The sequence below is a fragment of the Drosophila busckii genome, chromosome 2L, assembly GCF_011750605.1.
Source record: "Drosophila busckii strain San Diego stock center, stock number 13000-0081.31 chromosome 2L, ASM1175060v1, whole genome shotgun sequence".
In the NCBI taxonomy this organism is placed as follows: Eukaryota; Metazoa; Arthropoda; class Insecta; order Diptera; family Drosophilidae; genus Drosophila; species Drosophila busckii.
The window spans coordinates 11886660-11908186 of NC_046604.1; the positions used below are offsets into that span (position 1 = coordinate 11886660).

A 21527-nucleotide genomic window follows, 5' to 3' on the forward strand; every position below is an offset into this window, starting at 1 on the left:
TGCGGAAGTTGCCAACAGGGAGTAACAATCTAACAGCTGCAGCGAAAATAATTGCAAGCCACAGCAGCTTAACAAAAGACTTGGGCAACAAACTTGCTTTGGTCAAAGTAACATTTATGAAAATGAGTACCAAGAAAAGTTTACATTTAGCGCTAAAATTTCTATTAACATTTTTGCAAATTTGTTAACACAGCAAAAAACTTGTTTGACTGAAACAAGTAAAAAAAAGTAATGTGAGTCAGACTAATAAGTAAACAGCTAACAAATTAACATTTTTGAATGAAATTTGAAGTACGCATTTAAAAGATTAAATCTTTGTTTAATTAAATTACATTTGCTTGCATTTATTTATAGCGCTTTGCTTATGCGTTACACATACGCAACGTAATCATAATATAAGTGTATATAGCCATAATAATAACAATAACAGCAGCAAGCGCAAGGTGTTAGCTTTTAATAACGACAACCTTGCACCTCAATCTCAGCTTACTGAGGCGACAGCAACAGCAACGGCAACAACAAAACTAAAACCGCGCGACTGGCTCTATGACTTATTTTGTTAGAGAGATGAATGAAAAGTCATGCATACATATAAAGACTAAGTGTAGTTGAGCGTGTGTGTGTGTGTGTGTAAGGCCATTAACAATGGCACTCTGTTGAACTGCACAGTTCAGACAGCCACGCACTTGTGAATTATGAGCGCCTTAAACTTTTGTGTAGTAAACACATTTCCCAACTTGACATTAGCAGTTCAAGTAAACACAATTTTTACTTTTTACAATTTAGAAAAATTAATCTGCACATTAATTTAAGTTGTATTGCCATTCACAATCTATGCAAATTGCAAACTGTGCGGTTTTATTTATGGCCAGAAACTTTCTAAACCACATTCACAAAGTCTTTAAGCCACAAGACACGTGCTTGTTGTTTTGTCTGTAGTCCGTACAATGTTTGTTGAAAACATATTTGAAATTTGTTGTCATGTGCGCGTTTTTGTGGGGTGTGAATAAATAAACAAGTTTTAGCTAATTTACTATTTCTATGTGTGGTTGTTGTTTGCTACTAATTTCTTGCTATTTATTGTATTTACAAAATTGTTTTAATTTCAATTTTTCTTTGGCTTCTTTTGCAGACTGCCGCATTCAACTTTAATTGGCATTAAATCGGCAACATGAACCGAACGACGGCAGCCAATTCGCATTGGCTGGCCGCATTGCTGTTGCTGCTGGTGGTGCTGGCATTGCATGGCCAGACAACCACGGCGGATGAGGCATTCTCCTGTCCAAATGGTAAGTTGCAGCTCGTATACAATTTAGGCAAACACGTGCGTGACAGCTCAGGCAGGTGTGGCACCAAAAACAAAAACAACAAAAAAAAACAAATCAAACTAACTACAAATTATATGGTAGAGTCGACAAACACATAGCTAAGGCTAGTTATTTGTTTTTATGTTTGGTCTTTGGTCTCTGGCCATAGCCTTTTGTGCTTGACTTCGATCATTTATCTTTGATTTCCGTCGCCTTAATTGCTTTGACTGCGTTTGACTGCAATTTAAATGCCAATAAATTGAGCTCAAGTCAACATTTTAATTACCAAATAAAGAATTGTAGCTAAAGTGGCTTTTAATTTTGAATAAGAAAGCTTGGAATTGCTTTTTACAATTCCGCACAGAAATTAATACGATTAATTCGAAGTTGGATTACATTTAGTGTTGCACAGTTTGAAAGCCACTGTGCGCTAAGCTGCGAGCTCATACAAAATATTTTCATTTAAATATTCAAGTCATCGCTTGAGCTCAGGCTTAGCATCAATTGCTAAGTCATCAATAAATCTGTGGGCAAGTTCATAAATTTTCTCCCTGCGTGTTTTTCTTTATAATTACAACAGCTGTAGATTGTTTCATAAACAAATTAGTTAGCAATAATGATTCTGAATTTTCACTTAACAACCATAAGTAGCGCATGAATGATTTTATGTTTCGTAACAAAATGATAAGCCATAAAATATTTGCTATTCATTTATTATGCTTATGTTCTAAGCTCTCTAAGCTTCTAAACTGGCTTATGGAGTCCACATTCTTTTGAGTGGCTGTCATAAATATAACGCACACTTGTATCGTAAAACCGCCAGCACAGTTGGTATCGCTAATGACAAATCTAAACAAAAATAAAAATATATAAGAAACAACCTGCTAAACAAGTTGTTCATGAATTTTTCGCTACACTTTGGTCATAACAAATATCTGGAAAAAAGAATCTGACGGAAATGCGGCTAGAACTAATCAATCAACATTTGTGCAGTTAGGCCAGAGCCTTTCGCTCGCCACCTACAACAAAAGTAATAGCAGCAGCAGCAGCAGCAGTAATGTTAACGGTTATTACATATGCCAAGCTAGCTGTTACTATTGTTGTTGTTCTTGTTGTTGCTACTTGCCCCACTGGGCGGCAATGCCAAAGAATGTTTGCCATAATGAAGCTATGACAGCAGAACCCTGACAAAGTATGGCTTAAAGACCAAGACATAGCTGTGTGGCAACACATGCATGTGCATGTGTCTGTGTGTGTGTGTGTGCAAGACAAGTTTTTATTTCTCTTCACGTAAGCAGGCAAAAGAAAGAAATATATATATATATAGATAGGTATGTAAGCGTTAACGCGCTTCAAAACAAGATTTCTTAACGGTTGTTTAATGCCAAGCCGAGTTTGCCTGACTGACTGACTAACTTGGCGATTGGTTCGTCTCCACCAGCAACAGCTACCTGCTCTCTTACGCTCGCTTGCCAGTCAGCTAGCCCGCTCGCTTCGCTCTTGCCACAGCCCCACGCAACTTACAGTTCTGAGCTGTGGCTTCTATTAACTAGTTGCAACTTATTAACACTTTTGCATGCACACACACACACACACACACACACAGATAGACATTGTATGTACATACACCTGCCAACTGCATGTGGCGTCCAAAAACAAGTTCGTTGCCTAAGTCTTTTGATATTTATATGTTACGTTTTTTCATTTTGTTTTTTTTTTTTACTTTTCTTTAAAGCATATGCCAGCTAGCTTATGTGGTTATTGTGCATGTGTGTGTGTGTGTGGTTTTAGGTGCAGTTTTGCGCAAAAATAGGCCAAACCGTAGGCTGTTGTTGTTGGCGCTGTTAGACAGCTTCAAGCATTGTATTTATTGATGTAAATTACAAGGCAGGTAAAATCAAAAATATATGTGGGCTTAGACGTTTTTGATGTATTGGGCTGCTCAGTCTGCAATTAGTGTGTTACGAAAAGAGTACGACATGTATTTATTAATTTATGCTATAGAATATAGAAAGATTATTTTAAGTCAATTACTTTTATTGAAGATCTACACATGCCAAAATGTATCTTTCTTTATTAATCGCTCATGTGTTAGCCATTCTAACGGTAATTGCTATACGCATTGATAAACTGGCAGATAATTCTTAGCTACTTGGCAACTTTTGAAAATTCTAACTCGCTTGAGCAATTGCTGCTGGCAGCGGCGCTAATAAGCTAATTAAAATGATTTTCTGACGCGTTGGCTAAACTGCAGCAGTTTCTGGGTCAGCACGCACCATAACAAGTGATATATGAGAAAGACACCAAAAACTTAGGGGTGATATTATTTATGATTTTTGTAAAACGTTCAACATTTAGTAAATCACAAAGCGTAAAATGCGCGTGCGCTTAAATAAATTCTGCTGTGTTGGCTGTGGCATATGGAAGTGAACACTTTTCTAGTTGACTGACTGCTGTGTGAACTCTAAGCCAACGATTTAGACTTCTTAAGCTGCGCATTAAGTGTGAAAAAAATGTTAAAGAACATTGTAGGTTTAATGAACGTTTAGACAGCGGACATTGACAGCTGGCCAAATCACTGAAGAAGCAGCAAAAGAAGCTAAAAACGAATTAAACAGATTTGTTCTTAGCCGCTTTCTACGCATCGCTGCTAGAAGCTTACAAGCTGCATAAGTATTGAGGTTAATGTAGGGAGGTAACTTATGAAGATTTATTGCAGTTGTGAAACTTATGCGGCTTAATTTTCACTTTTAGAAGCAACAAAGTGGCAGAAAGAAATTTAATTAAATTGTACGTGTTTATTCAACAGACGAATGCACTTAAATAGGACAAGCGACATGGATATTATGGGTTTTGGGGTTAACGGCATATCTTGTAATGAATATTAATGGCTTAGAGTTGAGTTATGGCTTAGCTGAAGATTATGAAATTAGGGAAGAGCTGCTTGTGATTAAAACTTGAACAGAATAAACTAATACTTGCATAAGCATTTTAATTAGAGAATACTTTTGTTAATTACTTTATTTCAGTAGCGTTAATTTCGCAACTATAATTGATTAACCAAAATCTGTTCTCAGTCAATTTTTGCAAGGCCATTTAAATGACTAAAAACTGTACTCAATAGTCAAAGCATAAAAGAATTTTGTTTGCAAAGTTCACACAGTTAAAGTTTAGTTATAGAAACTAGCACAGGCAGCTGCATGTCAACTAAGTTTTTTTTTTTTGGTAAAGTGCAAATTGTTAACATTAAATGCTGCAAGCTTGTCGCTTAAGAGTGTAACGCTCCCAACTATATATACATATATATAATATAATGTGTGTGTATGCTTTACGTAAGAAATTCTCACATTATTAATTTTGTATTGTGTGCACACACAAAGATTTCATAAGTTGCTCCATGTGAGCATGAGAGAGACTGTGGCGCTCTCTCTCTCTCTCTCTTTCTAACACAATTAGAGCGCTGCTAACAAATGCAGCTGCAGCGTATTTGGAGCAGCTAAAAGCAAGTCACGCAGCAGCGTTGAATTTGGCCCAAACATAACGAACTTCCTGGCTAGAATTTCAAATATGTGGCACATTTCAATAAACCAGTCAAGACAGATGCAAATTAATGCCAAGACAACAACGACAACAACAACGGCCAAGAACATTTACAAGAAACGACAAACCTGTTAACCTTGTCGCAGCTGTTTTGCTGCTGCGCCCAGTTGGCCAAGAGCTAACCAAAAGGAATTTTTCGCCAGTTACGTGGCTTCCAATTACTTATAGGCTATGGAAAAACCAAACTCACGAGTAGCTCAGCACTTGTGCTCAATTATCGAGTTGACAGACACACACAGCTAAGCCAGGAGGGTGGTGGTGCGACTGGTGGGGGGGTCAGCGACAAATGGTTGTTCATTAAAAACAATTACATGAGATTTGTTCTGTTGGCCAAGTTGCGTTCGACTGATTTCAATTGAAGCGTTTATAAGCCAGCCCCGAAATGTTAACAATCAGTCAGCACTGTTCTTGCCACTGCTTTCTTCTTCTTGCTCCACCTCCTCTTCTTCTTTTACTGCTTGTTGTTGTTGTTAAGTGGCACAAAGTACGGTTATGTGGGGGCAGTTTGGTTTGGCATGTAGCATAGCTAAAATTAAATATAAATTGCTGCGGTAAGCAGGCAACACATAAATAAATTTCAAATTGTGGCAAATAGCGGTTTACAGTTAGCTAAGCAAATCGCCAATTAAGCTTAAAGCAGAATTGTAGAAATTAAACTGTAATTGGCTGTTTGAAGTTGTAGAATCATTTGTATTAACAAATTTCTTCTTTTTTAATAATTCTGCTTCTCTTGGCTTAATTGCTTTAATTCAGCAATTTAGTTGTCAACTCACTGACACGGAAATCGTGAAAGTCCATGACAAATCCTGACTAACTAAGTCAAAGAAACTAAAGCTAATCAATCAGAAAATAAAACAAGAAAAACTGTAACAACTTTTAGTGACAGCACCAAAGCCAAAGCTGACAGTATCAGCTTAAAAAATTGTTTAAATACTTTTGCTTTTAGTCTTTTGTATTTCTTTATTTATTTATTACAAAGCGCGCGCCTTGCCACATATTTTAGTCGATTTGATTTTAAATGAAAGCTGTCAATCAGGCTGACAGAAGGCGGGCTCACCAGCATAGGCAGCAACTTTCCCATTTAGTTTTTTTTATTTAGCAGGAAAAACGCACTGCATTTAGATTGAGAAAATTGTGGAAAAAAATGAAAGCGACACGAGCCAAGCAAATGCCCAAAGTAATTAGCTACACATTTATATTTATTTTAATGTTGATAATGTTTGCTCAATTTAGAACTTAGCCATAGCTCATATGTCACTTAATGGCATAGAAAGCAAAAAGTTGTTAAGAAATTAAATTATGCAAAACAAGTTGGTGGGAATTCGGGTCATGCTAGAGATCACAGCGAGGGGCAGAGCCAAACTGCAACTGAATTCAAAATGTCAAGAGCTGAGCTGGAAGATGTGGTTTGGCTTGTCGTTGTTGTCGCAGGGGGTTATGGGAAGTGGTTTTCTTTTTATCAAGTGGGTAGGTGAGGTTTCTAAGCGATATGCTAAGATATTTCTAACGTGTTGCATTTCAAGAAATGGCTTTGTATCTAATCACTTAAAGCTGATAAGTTAAGTTGTTTAATTTGCATAATTTAAACATTTAATTTGGAGTTGAACAAACTTTTGTTTTTTGTTGAAGAAAGTGGCAACTCAATAAAATAGTATAAATATTTTAGTATGCTGAATCATTTAAATAATTCCTTAGCCACTTTTACTAATTCTTGGTATTTTATGACTATTTAATGATAGCTAAAAGGTGCTGAATTTTAATGTTATGCTATGCTTGCTAACTAAATAAAATTATAACAAATTTCGCCGTATTTTCAAATTGATAGCATTTTTTTTTAGTGTTGCTGACAACAAATTTGCAATGCAGTTTTCCAACAAAGAAAAACTATACTATATAATTATATCGTTGACCTTGTCTAATTAAAAAATTAACATATTTTCATCTTTATTTACAGGCTGGGAACTGCGCGGTTTAAATTGTTATAAATATTTTAACATCAAGCATTCGTGGGAGAAAAGCGCCGAACTGTGTCGAAGGTGAGTAAAGCCATATATGCATTTAAAATCAACAGTTGATCATTTGACTAAAGCCAGATTAGTATACTAGTATAATAAAATGCTATTGAGTTTGTGAGTTTGGCGAGGAAGTGACAACGGACTTGGACTTGTGAATTTAGTCAACTTTGTTACGCTGATTGGCCAGCGGCATAAAAGGTAATCACTGAGCTGAGGCAACAAGTTGCGCTACGCTTCAATAAATGCAGCTACCTGCTGTTCGCTTGATTCTACGGCTAGATAGTTAGAAAGACTGTGAGATAGATGGACAGGCAGTTGCCGTTACAACACCGCATTGCATTTCCGTTTGGCTGCCGCTGACAGTTAACTGTCAATGCCAAAGCTGGCCGTCAGTACTAGCAACCAAGACTTTGTGCTTTGTTGGCCAAGTTTGTAATTGCTGCATTGCCAGCAATCGATAAGACCAAAATACGTACCTACGTTCCAAGCCAAAGTATAGTCCGATGACGCATAAGATTGTTTTCTGACTTGGGTCATATTTATTCAAGCGAAAAGAAAGTCGCCAGCAAAAGCTTCCGGCGGCGCATGTTGGGTGTTAACCCGCCGCTGACCCAAATACCTACCAAGTGGTCAGTCCACCTGCTCACGCCTTGGGGCTTGGCATCGGCATCAGCTGAAAATTGAGAGTGTTTCGTTTTGATTGCAGCAGCTCCAGCTTGATTATTATACCCGCGAGCGTTTTTAATAAGCGTGAGAATCCCAACGTGCTCTGCACTTGACCGCCGGCCAACTGGGGTGAAAGTTAAACTTACAAATATACTTGGCCACTTTTTTTTTGGATAAATTATATTTGAAATATAGACTGTCTGCTTATAGTAGTTGAGCTGACCAAATGTCAATGGCCTTAGCTAATTTCTCTTCGCAGTCAAGTGTTAAGTGTTCAATTAAATATGCGCACCACATACAAACATATGCGTTGACAAATGCAAACAACAAATAGTTGACTCTAATGTCATTTACATGCCATAGACCTGCCAGCATTATGCATGCCAATGGCGTTTACATATTACCCTAGGGTTCAACAAACCGGCTACAATTGTAAAGATTTGCCAAAAACAAAATTCGATAAATTATATAAAACACACTCGCACTTATAAATACAATTTTTTGTATTTCTTTTTTTAGGTGAAATTTCTTTTACATTTCTTTTACATTTTTCTTGCTGTTTGCTTATTTTTTTTTTTGCGTGCGTAGCATGCGAATTAAACAAGTGCGATGGGTACTCCGATTTAACGGTGCTGCTGCCTATAAAGAAATTGTTGAAAAATGTTGTCAGCAGTTCGAGGTTGTATTTGGCAGCTTTCTGCTTGATTTAAATCTCTTGATTTGGGCGTGGCCAACGGTAACTCAATGAAAATATTTTCAATGAGCTTTTGGCTTTGCCTGCTGTTTTGGGCGTAACATAGTATAGGCCTTAAAAGATTGCGAGCTGCGGAAGCACGTAGCAACAGGTTCTTTCCAATAAGGCAGAGTGGCTAAAAGTTATGGAGCTGTTTTGTAGCAGCAAGAAAATATTCAAAGCAAGCATAATGTGTATACATGTAGAACTAATAGTATTGAAAAATTTTATTTGAAAAGTTGTTGCTGCCAAATCCATTACCTTAAAGTAATTTCCAAAACTTGTGGTGAAAATAAGCAAGTACAGGCATTAAAATAACAACTGCAAACAAAACGCCAAATGCATAATCAAACGTAGCCAAATAACATGCTCGCCAGCCATATATTAAGGCCTTTAAACACATGTACATTTGCTTACAAAGGCACGTCTTAAGTTTTCACTTGGTGCCAAGTCAATTGTCACGCAGCATGTGGCGAGGAGTAAGTGAGACAGACAAAGAGTGAGGTGCCTGCATAATTTTTGGCATGCAATCTACAATCAACAGCTGCGCAGTCAAATGACAAAAGGCGTAACGAAGGCGTTGCCCAGGCCCACGCGGCGTATGTATAATATGCAAGCCTATGTATAAATTGCAGCTTGGTTATGAGTCAATACCAAAGGCAGTCAAAACTAGTTTTTTTTCTTTTCTCGCTGTCAAAGAACACAAAAGACGATTGTGTACGCGGAAAATGCGTTTTGCTGCCGCGACCAACGAAAGTTTTTCATTTTCTTTAATTTTTGGGCAGCGGCGAAAATAGAAAGTAAAGCGCAGCTGCATAATTGAGAATGCTTTGATTAGAGTGCAACGGAAGCAACGCATTAGATAGTAGCTCTGTAAAAATTAAGCTCAAATGGATTAGCCAATGGTGCATACACTTTTTGTAGCTAAGAAAAAAGTGAATCCTAATTGGATTTTAAATTTAAATTTCGATATCGATGAACTTACCTAGTCGATTATTGCGAGTATAAGCTAGGACTGCGAATTTTATATGGTCACACTTAAATAAAAATGCATTCTGCAGAAAGGACAAAATATACGTGCCAAATTTAAAAAAATAAAAATATCTTAAAAGAAACAATTATATGAAATTAATAGTAATGATTACTAATGATTAAAGATTATAATAGTAATGATTACTATTATTGAAGCTTGGTAGCTAACTATTTTGTTGCAATAAGCAGTTTAAGTTTGCTTTCGCTCAAACTAACCAAATTTCTTAATCTATTTTTAGATATGGCGCCGAGTTAGTTGCCATAGACAGCTATGCGGAAAATAATGAAACCCTAACGATAGCGCGTGCCAGCGATCCCAATCAGCGCGCCTCGGACAAATACTGGCTGGGATTGGCCTCGCTGGATGATCTGCGCACAAATACGCTCGAGTCGGCGTCGGGTGCGTTGATTTCACAGTACTCTGGTTTCTGGTCGCTGCAGCAGCCAAAAGCCGAATCTGGAGAATGTGTGGCAGCTAGCTTTGCCAGCAAAACACAAAGCTGGGATCTGGGCACCTGCGAGTCGCTGCTGCCGTTTATGTGTCGCGCGGCTGCTTGTCCACAAGGCGCGCTGCACTGCGCCAATGGCAAATGCATTAATCAGTCATTCAAGTGCGACGGCAGCGACGATTGCGGCGATGGCACTGATGAGTTGGACTGTCCAGCGCAGTGTCATTACCACATGCAGTCGGGTGGTGATGTTATTGAAACACCCAACTATCCACACAAATATGGCGCGTTGAGCAAATGCAAATGGACGCTTGAGGGTCCCTTGGGCAGTAACATTATACTGCAGTTCCAGGACTTTGAAACAGAAAAGACTTTCGATACCGTCCAAATTCTTGTGGGTGGACGCACTGAAGACAAGTCCGTGTCGCTGGCTACGCTCAGCGGCAAACAGGAGCTGAGCACGCAGCCTTTTGTCTCCGCTTCCAACTTTATGATTGTCAAGTTCACTACTGACGGCAGCGTGGAGCGTAAGGGCTTCCGCGCCACCTGGAAAACTGAGGCCAAGAGCTGCGGCGGCAACTTGAAGGCTACGCTGCAGCGTCAGCTGCTAACCAGCACCAACTATCCCAAACAGTATCCCGGCGGACAAGAATGTCTGTATGTCATCAAGGCGCAACCCGGACGCATTATTTCAATTGAGCTGGATGATCTGGACATTGCTGAGCAGCGTGATTATTTGCTTATACGTGATGGTGACTCGCCCATGAGTCGCACCATTGCCAAGCTAACAGGCAAGACCTCGCAAAACGAACGCATCATCATATCCACGGGCAATGCTTTGTATCTGTACTTCAAGTCTAGTCTGGGCACAGCCGGCAAGGGCTTCAGTCTGCGTTATATACAAGGCTGCAAAGCAACTATTACGGCTAGAAATGGCACGGTTACGTCACCGGCCTTTGGTCTTGCGGACTATCCCAAAAACCAGGAATGTTACTTTACCATACGCAATGCAGCACGTGCACCACTTTCGCTTAAGTTCGACAAGTTTACGGTGCACAAGAGCGATCAGGTGCAGGTCTACGATGGCTCGTCCACTTCTGGCTTGCGTCTGCACTCCGGCAATGGCTTTACGGGCACGGCAGCGCCCAAGCTAACGCTGACTGCTTCCTCTGGTGAAATGCTTATCAAGTTTACTTCGGACGCGCTGCACAATGCGGCGGGTTGGTCGGCCACCTTCTCGGCTGACTGTCCGGAGTTGCAGCCCGGCATGGGCGCTTTGGCCTCCAGTCGCGACACGGCCTTCGGCACGCTGGTCAGCTTCACATGTCCCATTGGACAGGAGTTTGCCACCGGCAAGACGCGTCTGGTAACGGAATGTTTGCCCGGTGGCAACTGGAGTGTCTCCTACATACCAAAGTGTCAGGGTGAGTGCGTCTCAAAATGAATTTTAACGCACAGCTGCTAATTCTTAATCTTCTTTATGCTTCTCAGAGGTCTACTGCGGTCCTGTGCCACAAATCGACAACGGCTTCTCCATAGGCAGCTCGAATGTAACTTATCGCGGCATTGCCATGTATCAATGCTATGCAGGATTTGCTTTTGCCTCAAATGAACCGATTGAAAAGATAAGCTGCCTGCCCGATGGACGCTGGGAGCGTCAGCCACACTGCATGGCCTCCCAGTGCGCAGCGCTGCCCGAAGTGCCACATGCCAATATGACGCTGCTGAATGGCGGCGGACGCAGCTACGGCACCATAGTGCAATATGAATGTGAGCCTGGCTATGAGCGCAATGGACATCCCGTGTTGACCTGCATGTCCAATGGCACCTGGAGCGGTGAAGTGCCTCGCTGCACGCGCAAGCGTTGCTACGAGTTCCCCACCATTGACAACGGCTTTGTTGTGGACACCAACCGTGAATACATGTATGGAGATGAGGCTAGGGTGCAGTGCTTCAAGGGCTACAAGCTGATTGGCAGCAACATCATGCGCTGCAGCGATACGCAACGCTTCGAGCAGCCGCCCACATGCGAGGACATCAACGAGTGCAGCTCCACGCAATGTGATCTCAGCACCACCGAGTGCCTGAACACCAATGGCAGCTTCCATTGTCAGTGCCGTGCCGGCTTTAGTGCCACCACCGAGTGCAGACCAGTTGGAGACTTGGGTTTGGGCAATGGCGGCATTCCAGACGATAGCATTACCACATCCACTAGTGAGGCTGGTTACAGCAAGAATATGCTGCGTCTCAATGGCAATGGCTGGTGTGGCGCCAGCTTGGAGCCCGGCGTCAATTGGGTATTGATTGATCTCAAGGCACCCACCATTCTACGTGGTTTCCGCACCATGTCCGTGCAGCGTCCAGATGGCAATGTCGCCTTTAGCGCTGCAGTGCGTCTGCAGTACACCAATGAGTTCACCGATGTGTTCAAGGACTACGCTAATCCCGATGGCACTGCTGTCGAGTTTAGAATTCTGGAGCCTACGCTTTCTATACTGAATCTTCCACTGCCCATTGAAGCGCGCTATGTGCGCTTCCGCATTCAGGATTATGTGGGTGCGCCTTGCCTGCGCATGGAGCTCATGGGCTGCACGCGCTTGGACTGCGTCGACATCAACGAGTGCGCCAAACAGAACGGCGGCTGCGATCAAAAGTGCATCAATTCTCCTGGTGGCTATGCCTGCGCCTGCAACACAGGCTATCAGCTCTACACCTCCAACGGCACTGCTGGCTACCACATTGAACGCTCCGAGTCGGGCGAACGCGATGGCGACACCTATCAACGCAACAAGACTTGTGTGCCCGTCATGTGCCCGCAGCTCCAAGCGCCGGAGAACGGACAATTGCTAAGCGAACGCAGCGACTATCACTTTGGTGATGTGGTGCGCTTCCAGTGCCACTTTGGCTACATCATGAGCGGCAGCTCTGTCGCCTTGTGCCTCTCCAGCGGTCAATGGAACGCTACTGTGCCGGAATGCAATTGTAAGTAGACCCATATCCAATTTAGCTGCTCAGCTTACACTTCGAAATTCTTTCACAGATGCCAAGTGCGTTTCCTTGCCTGATGACAAGCTGGAAGGCTTGACTGTTGCTCGACCTGATCCCGAGTCCGTCTTGGTGCCTTTCCGTGATAATGTAACCATCAGCTGCGGCTCCGCCGGACGTCAGCTGCGTACTACAGCCTCCGCTGGCTTCCGCCAGTGCGTCTACGATCCCAAGCCTGGTCTACCCGATTACTGGCTGTCTGGCATGCAGCCCTCTTGCCCACGCGTTGACTGTTATGCGCCCATGCCCACACCTGGAGCGGAGTATGGACAATTTGTGGACACGCGTTATCAGAGCAGCTTCTTCTTTGGCTGCCAGAATACATTCAAGTTGGCTGGACAGACGCAGCGTCATGACAATGTCGTGCGTTGTGGCTCCGAAGGCATTTGGGACTTTGGCGACTTGCGCTGCGAGGGACCCGTGTGCGAGGATCCGGGCAGACCAGCGGACGGACGTCAGCTGGCGCGCAGCTACGAGCAAAGCTCTGAAGTGTTCTTTGGCTGCAATCGTCCTGGCTACATATTGATTAATCCACGTCCAATTACGTGCATACGTGAGCCGGAATGCAAAGTGATACGTCCGTTGGGCTTGAGCTCTGGACGCATACCCGACTCGGCTATCAATGCCACCTCCGAGCGTCCCAACTATGAAGCGAGGAATATACGTTTGAACTCTGCCACTGGCTGGTGCGGCAAGCAGGAAGCCTTCACCTATGTGAGCGTGGATTTGGGACAGATCTATCGTGTCAAGGCTATACTGGTTAAGGGCGTCGTTACCAACGACATTGTGGGTCGCCCCACTGAAATACGCTTCTTCTACAAGCAGTCGGAGTCGGAGAACTATGTCGTCTACTTCCCCAACTTCAATCTCACGATGCGTGATCCAGGCAACTACGGCGAGCTGGCTATGATTACACTACCCAAATATGTGCAGGCGCGCTTTGTCATCTTGGGCATTGTCAGCTATATGGACAATGCCTGCCTGAAGTTCGAGCTGATGGGCTGTGAGGAGCCCAAAGTGGAGCCACTGCTGGGCTACGACTACGGCTATTCGCCCTGTGTGGACAACGAGCCGCCCATCTTCCAGAACTGCCCACAGCAGCCCATAGTGGTGCGCCGTGATGAAAACGGCGGCGTGCTGCCCGTGAACTTCACCGAGCCCACAGCTGTAGACAACTCCGGCTCCATAGCACGTCTGGAGATCAAGCCACAGAACTTCCGCACACCCAGTCACATCTTCAAGGATACAGTTGTTAAGTACGTAGCCTTTGACTACGATGGCAATGTGGCCATCTGCGAGATTAACATAACCGTGCCGGATGTCACTCCGCCATTGCTGCAGTGCCCGCAGAGCTACGTCATTGAGCTGGTGGATCGCCAGGAGAGCTACAATGTCAACTTTAATGACACACGCAAGCGCATCAAGACTTCCGATGAAACGGGTGAAGTGCGTCTGCTGTTCACGCCGGAGCGTGCAACCATTAAGATTGGCAACTTTGAGAATGTCACGGTAACCGCAACGGACAAGTTCAACAACAAGGCCAGCTGTCACTTCCAGGTTTCGGTGCAGGCTTCGCCTTGCGTGGATTGGGAACTGCAGCCGCCGGCAAATGGGCAAATCAACTGTTTGCCAGGTGAACGTGGCTTGGAGTGCATTGCCACCTGCAAGCCTGGCTATCGCTTTACGGACGGTGAACCACTGAAGACCTTTAGCTGTGAGACTTCCCGCCTGTGGCGTCCCACATCTGTAGTGCCCGATTGTGTTTCCGAGAATACGGAGCAGGCGGCTTATCATGTCACCGCCACGATCACCTATCGCGCCAATGGAGCTGTTGCCCAGAGCTGTCTGGGTCAGTACCAGGATGTGCTTGCCCAACACTACGCCGGACTCAATCAGCTGCTGTCGCAGCGCTGCTCCGCCGTCAATGTTAATATGAATGTCACCATACTCAAGTCGGTGCCTGCGCTGCTCGAAGAGAATGTGGTCAAGATGGATTTCATTTTATCTATACTCCCAGCTGTGCGTCAGCCTCAGCTCTACGATCTGTGCGGCTCCACTTTGAATTTGATCTTCGATCTGAGCGTTCCCTATGCCAGCGCCGTCATCGATTCCCTGCTCAGCATCAACAACATAGGCAACCAATGTCCACCACTACGTGCGCTCAAGTCCAACATCTCGCGCGGCTTCAACTGCAATGTGGGTGAAGTGCTCAACATGGACACCAGCGATGTGCCGCGCTGTCTGCACTGCCCAGCGGGCACTTATGTGTCCGAGGGCCAGAAGAGCTGCAGCTACTGCCCACGTGGCTATTATCAGAATCGCGATCGTCAGGGCACTTGTCTGCGCTGCCCAGCGGGCACCTATACCAAGGAGGAGGGCTCCAAGTCGCAAGCGGATTGCATACCTGTCTGCGGCTACGGCACTTACTCGCCAACGGGTCTGGTGCCTTGTCTGGAGTGTCCACGCAACTCGTTTACCGCTGAGCCGCCCACCGGTGGCTTCAAGGATTGCCAGGCATGTCCAGCACAGTCATTTACCTACCAGCCCGCTGCCTCCAGCAAGGCGCTCTGCCGCGCCAAATGCGCTGCCGGCACTTACTCCGCCACTGGTCTGGCGCCTTGCTCCAACTGTCCACTGCATCATTACCAGAGCGCTGTCGGCGCTCAGAACTGCAACGAGTGTCCCAGCAATATGCGCACCGAAGCCGCCGGCTCCAAGGGACGCGAGCAGTGCAAGCCTGTCGTCTGTGGTGAAGGCGCCTGCCAGCATGGCGGACTCTGCGTGCCCATGGGCCATGATGTGCAATGCTTCTGCCCCGCGGGCTTCAGTGGACGTCGCTGCGAAACGGACATCGATGAATGCGCCTCCCAACCCTGCTACAATGGTGGACAGTGCAAGGACTTGCCTCAGGGCTATCGCTGCGAGTGTGCGCCAGGCTATGCCGGCATCAATTGCCAGGAGGAGACCACCGATTGCGCCAACGACACTTGCCCCGCAAGAGCGATGTGCAAAAACGAACCTGGACGTGGCAATGTCACCTGCCTCTGCCGCAGCGGCTACACTGGCGATCAATGCGATGTCACTATTGATCCCTGCACAGCTAATGGCAATCCTTGTGGTAATGGCGCCAGCTGTTTGGCGCTGCAGCAGGGACGCTACAAGTGCGAGTGCCTGCCAGGCTGGGAGGGCATGCACTGCGAGCGTAATATTGACGACTGTGCGGAGCAGCCTTGTCTGCTAGGCGCCGCCTGCACGGATCTGGTCAACGACTTCCAATGCTCGTGTCCACCTGGATTTACTGGCAAGCGTTGCGAGCAGAAGATCGATCTCTGCCTGGCTGAGCCTTGCAAGCATGGCGCTTGCGTGGATCGTCTCTATGCACATGAGTGCATCTGTGAGCCTGGCTGGAGCGGCGCTGCCTGCGACATCAACATCGATGACTGCTCGGAGCGTCCGTGCGCCAATGAAGGTCAGTGCGTGGATCTGGTTAATGGCTATGCCTGCAACTGCGAGCCTGGCTATACGGGCAAGAACTGTCAGCACCACATTGACGACTGCGCCTCCAATCCTTGCCAGCATGGTGCCAGCTGCGTGGATCAGCTCGACGGCTACAGCTGCAAGTGCCGTCCAGGCTATGTGGGTTTGAGCTGTGAAGCGGAAATCGATGAGTGCTTGAGTGATCCTTGCCATCCCGTGGGCACGGAGCGCTGCCTGGATCTGGACAATCGCTACGAGTGTGTTTGCCGTGATGGCTTCACGGGCACGCTCTGCGAAACGGACATTGATGACTGCGCTGCCGAGCCTTGCTTGAATAACGGCATTTGCCGCGATCGCGTTGGCGGCTTTGAATGCGGCTGCGCTCCTGGCTGGAGCGGCATGCGCTGCGAGCAGCAGGTGACCAGCTGCCAGCAGCAGTCGCCTTGCCAGAACGCTGCCAAGTGCATTGATCTGTTCCAGGACTACTTCTGCGTTTGCCCCAGCGGCACCGATGGCAAGAACTGCGAAACGGCGCCGGAACGCTGCATTGGCAATCCTTGCATGCACGGCGGCAAGTGCCAGGACTACGGCAGCGGCTTGAACTGCAGCTGTGCCGCGGACTTCACGGGCATTGGCTGCCAGTACGAATACGATGCTTGCGAGGCTCATGTCTGCCAGAATGGCGCCAGCTGCTTGGACAATGGCGCTGGCTACAGCTGCAACTGTGCTCCTGGCTTCACTGGCACGAACTGCGAGCAGGACATACCCGACTGCAAGGATAACTCGTGTCCACCTGGCGCCAGCTGCGTGGACTTGACCAACGGCTTCTATTGTCAGTGTCCGTTTAATATGACGGGCGATGATTGCCGCAAGGCTATACAAGTGGATTACGACTTGTACTTCAGTGATCCCGCACGCTCCACAGCTGCTCAGGTGGTGCCATTTGCTACGGGTGAAGCCAACAGTTTGACTGTGGCCATGTGGGTGCAGTTTGCTCAAAAGGACGACACTGGCATCTTCTTTACGCTCTACGGCGTGGAGTCCGCCAGGTTAACCCAGCGACGTCGCATGTTGCTGCAGGCTCACTCCAGCGGCGTGCAGGTGTCGCTCTTTGAGGATCTACCCGATGTGTTCCTTAGCTTTGGTGAATACACAGCCGTTAACGATGGACAATGGCATCATGTGGCCGTAGTCTGGGATGGCCTAAGCGGCCAGCTGCAGCTCATTACCGAGGGATTGATTGCCAGCAAGTTGGAGTATGGCGCTGGTGGTGCTTTGCCCGCTTATCTGTGGTCCGTGCTGGGACGTCCTCAACCCGATGGACTGCGTCAGCAGCAGGGCTACAGCGATGCTGGCTTCCAGGGCACCATAACCAAGTCGCAGCTGTGGGCGCGTGCTCTGGACATTACCTCCGAGCTGCAGAAGCAAGTGCGCGACTGTCGCTCCGAGCCCGTGCTCTACGCCGGACTTATACTCAACTGGGCTGGCTATGAGGTAACCACTGGCGGCGTCGAACGCAATGTGCCTTCGCTCTGCGGTCAACGCAAGTGCCCAGTGGGCTACACTGGCGCCAACTGTCAGCAGTTGGTTGTGGATAAGGAGCCGCCAGTTGTCGAGCACTGCCCAGGCGATCTCTGGGTCATTGCCAAGAACGGCAGCTCTGTTGTGACCTGGGATGAGCCACACTTTAGCGACAATATTGGTGTGACCAAGATCTATGAGCGCAATGGACATCGCTCCGGCACAACGCTGCTCTGGGGCACCTACGACATCACCTACATTGCCTCCGATGCTGCCGGCAACACAGCCAGCTGCAACTTCAAGGTCTCACTGCTAAGTAGGTGCAACACTTTTTAATCTTTGCTATATTTACAAATTGCTTGCTTGCCCTTGCAGCTGACTTCTGTCCACAATTGGCTGATCCTGTTGGCGGCTCTCAGGTGTGCAAGGACTGGGGCGCTGGCGGTCAGTTCAAGGTATGCGAAATTGCCTGTAATGCTGGTCTGCGCTTCTCGGAGCCTGTGCCCGAGTTTTATACCTGTGGCGCTGAAGGCTTCTGGCGTCCCACACGTGAGCCCGCCATGCCTTTGGTTTATCCCAGCTGCTCGCCTGCGAAGCCCGCCCAGCGTGTGTTCCGCATCAAGATGCTGTTCCCCTCGGATGTGCTCTGCAACAAGGCTGGACAAGCTGTGCTGCGCCAGAAGGTCACCAACTCGGTCAACTCGTTGAACAGAGACTGGAACTTCTGCTCCTACGCTATTGAAGGCACACGGTAAGTGCGATAGTCAAAATTGATCTTTGATTTGAAAATGTTTTTAAATATTGTAATTTGTATCTAAATGATCCTTACAGCGAGTGCAAGGACATACAAATCGATGTGAAATGCGATCATTATCGCGCTGCTCAGAACAATCGCGTGCGTCGCCAGGTGAAGGATGGCGGCGTCTATGTCATGGAAGCCGAACTTCCTGTGGTCAAGTAAGTGAATCGGCAATTCAATTTGCTCAGCATGTTAATTGTTTATATGTATAAAATATGTGTATATGTGTTAAATGTTAACCCACAACATCAAAAATGTAAACAAATTTTATAGCGATGAGGACGATGAGGAGCTGACGGGTCGCCAGGGACGGCAACAGACTGGCGGCGATACATATACGCTGGAAATAGCCTTCCCGGCTGTTAAGTATGTGCCCCACCCACCAACAAAAGTCACCAACTATTGCACCCACAATCCAAAAGCAAAACTCTTGAGCATCATTTGCACCCACTCTGACTAATAAATCATCCAAGCATTCCAAATGGCAGCTAATGGTGTTGACTTCGCTTATCCGCTAATCCCATATGCAAGAAACTAACGTTGCTAATCCATAAATCTCATTTTATTTAATCAAGTTCAAAATACATTTACTAATTGTCATTATCTTTAATTCATTAGCGATCCGGTGGTGCATACATCGACGGGTGAGCGCGCCAGCGTCAAGCAGCTGCTGGAGAAGCTTATACTGGAGGACGATCAGTTTGCTGTGCAGGATATTTTGCCCAATACTGTGCCAGATCCCGCTTCGCTGGAGCTAGGCTCGGAGTACGCCTGTCCCGCCGGCCAGGTGGTCATGATTCCCGACTGTGTGCCCTGCGCCATTGGCACTTACTACGATGCGGCCAACAAGACTTGCGTCGCCTGCGCACGCGGCACTTATCAATCCGAGGCGGGTCAGCTGCAGTGCAGCAAGTGTCCCAGCATAGCAGGACGTCCAGGTGTCACAGCTGGTCCAGGCGCACGCAGCGCTGCTGACTGCAAGGAACGCTGCCCAGCTGGCAAATACTTCGATGCCGAAACTGGACTGTGCCGCTCCTGCGGTCATGGCTTCTATCAGCCGAATGAAGGCGCCTTTAGCTGCGAGTTGTGCGGACTGGGACAGACCACACGCTCCACGGAGGCAAGCTCGCGCAAGGAGTGCCGCGATGAGTGCAGCTCGGGTCAGCAACTGGGCGCCGATGGACGCTGTGAGCCTTGCCCACGTGGCACGTATCGCCTGCAGGGTGTGCAGCCTTCCTGCGCCAGCTGCCCGCTGGGACGCACTACACCCAAGGTGGGCGCCAGCTCAGTCGAGGAGTGCACGCTGCCTGTTTGCTCGCCCGGCACATATCTCAACTCTACGCTCAACATGTGCATCGAGTGCCGCAAGGGCTTCTATCAGTCCGAGTCGCAGCAGACGAGCTGCATCCAATGCCCGCCCAATCATAGCACCAAGATACAAGGCGCCACCTCCAAGAGCGAGTGCACCAATCCCTGCGAGCACATTGCCGAGGGCAAGCCACACTGCGACGTCAATGCCTACTGCATTATGGTGCCCGAGACCTCGGACTTCAAGTGCGAGTGCAAGCCCGGCTTCAATGGCACCGGCATGGCCTGCACGGATGTGTGCGATGGCTTCTGTGAGAACTCTGGCGCTTGCGTTAAGGATCTTAAGGGCACGCCGTCGTGTCGCTGCGTCGGCTCGTTCACTGGCCCACACTGCGCTGAGCGCTCCGAGTTCGCTTACATTGCTGGCGGCATTGCGGGCGCTGTCATCTTCATCATCATCATTGTGCTGCTCATCTGGATGATCTGCGTGCGCTCCACCAAGCGTCGCGATCCCAAGAAGATGCTCACCCCCGCCATCGATCAGACTGGCTCGCAGGTCAACTTCTACTACGGCGCACACACGCCCTATGCGGAGTCCATAGCGCCCTCGCATCATAGCACCTATGCGCACTACTACGACGACGAGGAGGATGGCTGGGAGATGCCCAACTTCTACAATGAAACCTACATGAAGGATGGTGAGTTGACCTATATCCAATCTTAATACAACTTTCACCCAATTGACTTTTATTCATAGGTCTACATGGTGGCAAGATGAGCACGCTGGCTCGCTCCAATGCGTCGCTCTATGGAACTAAAGAAGACTTATACGATCGACTGAAACGTCACGCTTACACGGGCAAGAAAGGTGAGCAGTCAATAAACCATTAATAAAGTTTAGCAAAAGTTTAAGCAAATTAATTCTTCATTCGTTTATTTCATGCTCAATTTCTAATATTCTTTTACTTGTATTTTCATTACAGAAAAGAGTGACAGTGATAGCGAAGTGCAGTAAGCAAAATCAAGGAACATATAATTTAATAAAAACAAACAACTTTAAAATGCGGCTTTAAATGTAAAACGTGGTCATAATGCAGCGGCAAGAAGGAAACGGACTAAACACTGCCCATAATAATAACGAATACTCATTGAAATTGGAAAGAGCTTTGCATTGAATTGTCGTAAACGTTGATTACGCGGCTTAATGCAGAGCTGCCTCAAGCTGCAGAACGAACAAAACAAAAACAAAAAATAAAAAGTAATAGAATTGTTTAAAATTAGTAAACTACAAAATGTGCTCTAAACAGAAAAACAAAAAGAACAGAAATTAAGTCGAACTTATAGAACTATAACATAAATGAAATTAAATTGTTTTAATTTGTAAGTATTATTTACCTATACACAAAAAAGAGTAAAACAAATAAGCAAATTATGAAATTACCTACAGCTTGTAGCTGAGGTACTAAAATTGCAATAATATTTTAATTTACTTTCAAGTTTGTTGAAATTGAAAATGAAAACAAAGCGTGTGTTGAGTGCTGTTAGAAGCCAATCCAAGCATAGTCGTTATTATGT

At 46.2% G+C, this 21527-nt stretch overlaps 1 protein-coding gene across 2 annotated transcripts; it reads left to right on the forward strand.

Annotated features, from left to right (window-relative positions):
• The first annotated feature begins 1156 nt into the window (after nt 1–1156).
• Nucleotides 1157–21444, forward strand: LOC108607702. Of its 2 annotated transcripts, XM_017998693.2 has the most exons (11): nt 1157–1289; nt 6862–6943; nt 9593–11226; nt 11294–12784; nt 12843–18161; nt 18221–18596; nt 18677–18802; nt 18918–19010; nt 19263–20650; nt 20710–20820; nt 20936–21444. In XM_017998693.2, exons 1-11 carry the CDS (start codon nt 1172–1174, stop codon nt 20965–20967), a joined length of 10770 nt encoding a protein of 3589 aa, XP_017854182.1. In that variant the 5' UTR covers nt 1157–1171; the 3' UTR covers nt 20968–21444. The 2 variants fall into 2 exon arrangements, with proteins under 2 accessions (XP_017854182.1, XP_017854183.1); XM_017998694.2 differs by lacking the exon at nt 18918–19010.
• Nucleotides 21445–21527: the final 83 nt, after the last annotated feature.

Coding starts and splice junctions, on each gene's coding strand:
- LOC108607702 (XM_017998693.2), top strand. CDS start 1,172: ATGAACCGAACGACGGCAGCCAATTCGCATTGGCTGGCCGCATTGCTG. Junction 12,785..12,842: donor TACTGTGCCGGAATGCAATT/GTAAGTAGACCC, acceptor ATTCTTTCACAG/ATGCCAAGTGCGTTTCCTTG. Junction 20,651..20,709: donor TGAAACCTACATGAAGGATG/GTGAGTTGACCT, acceptor TTTTATTCATAG/GTCTACATGGTGGCAAGATG.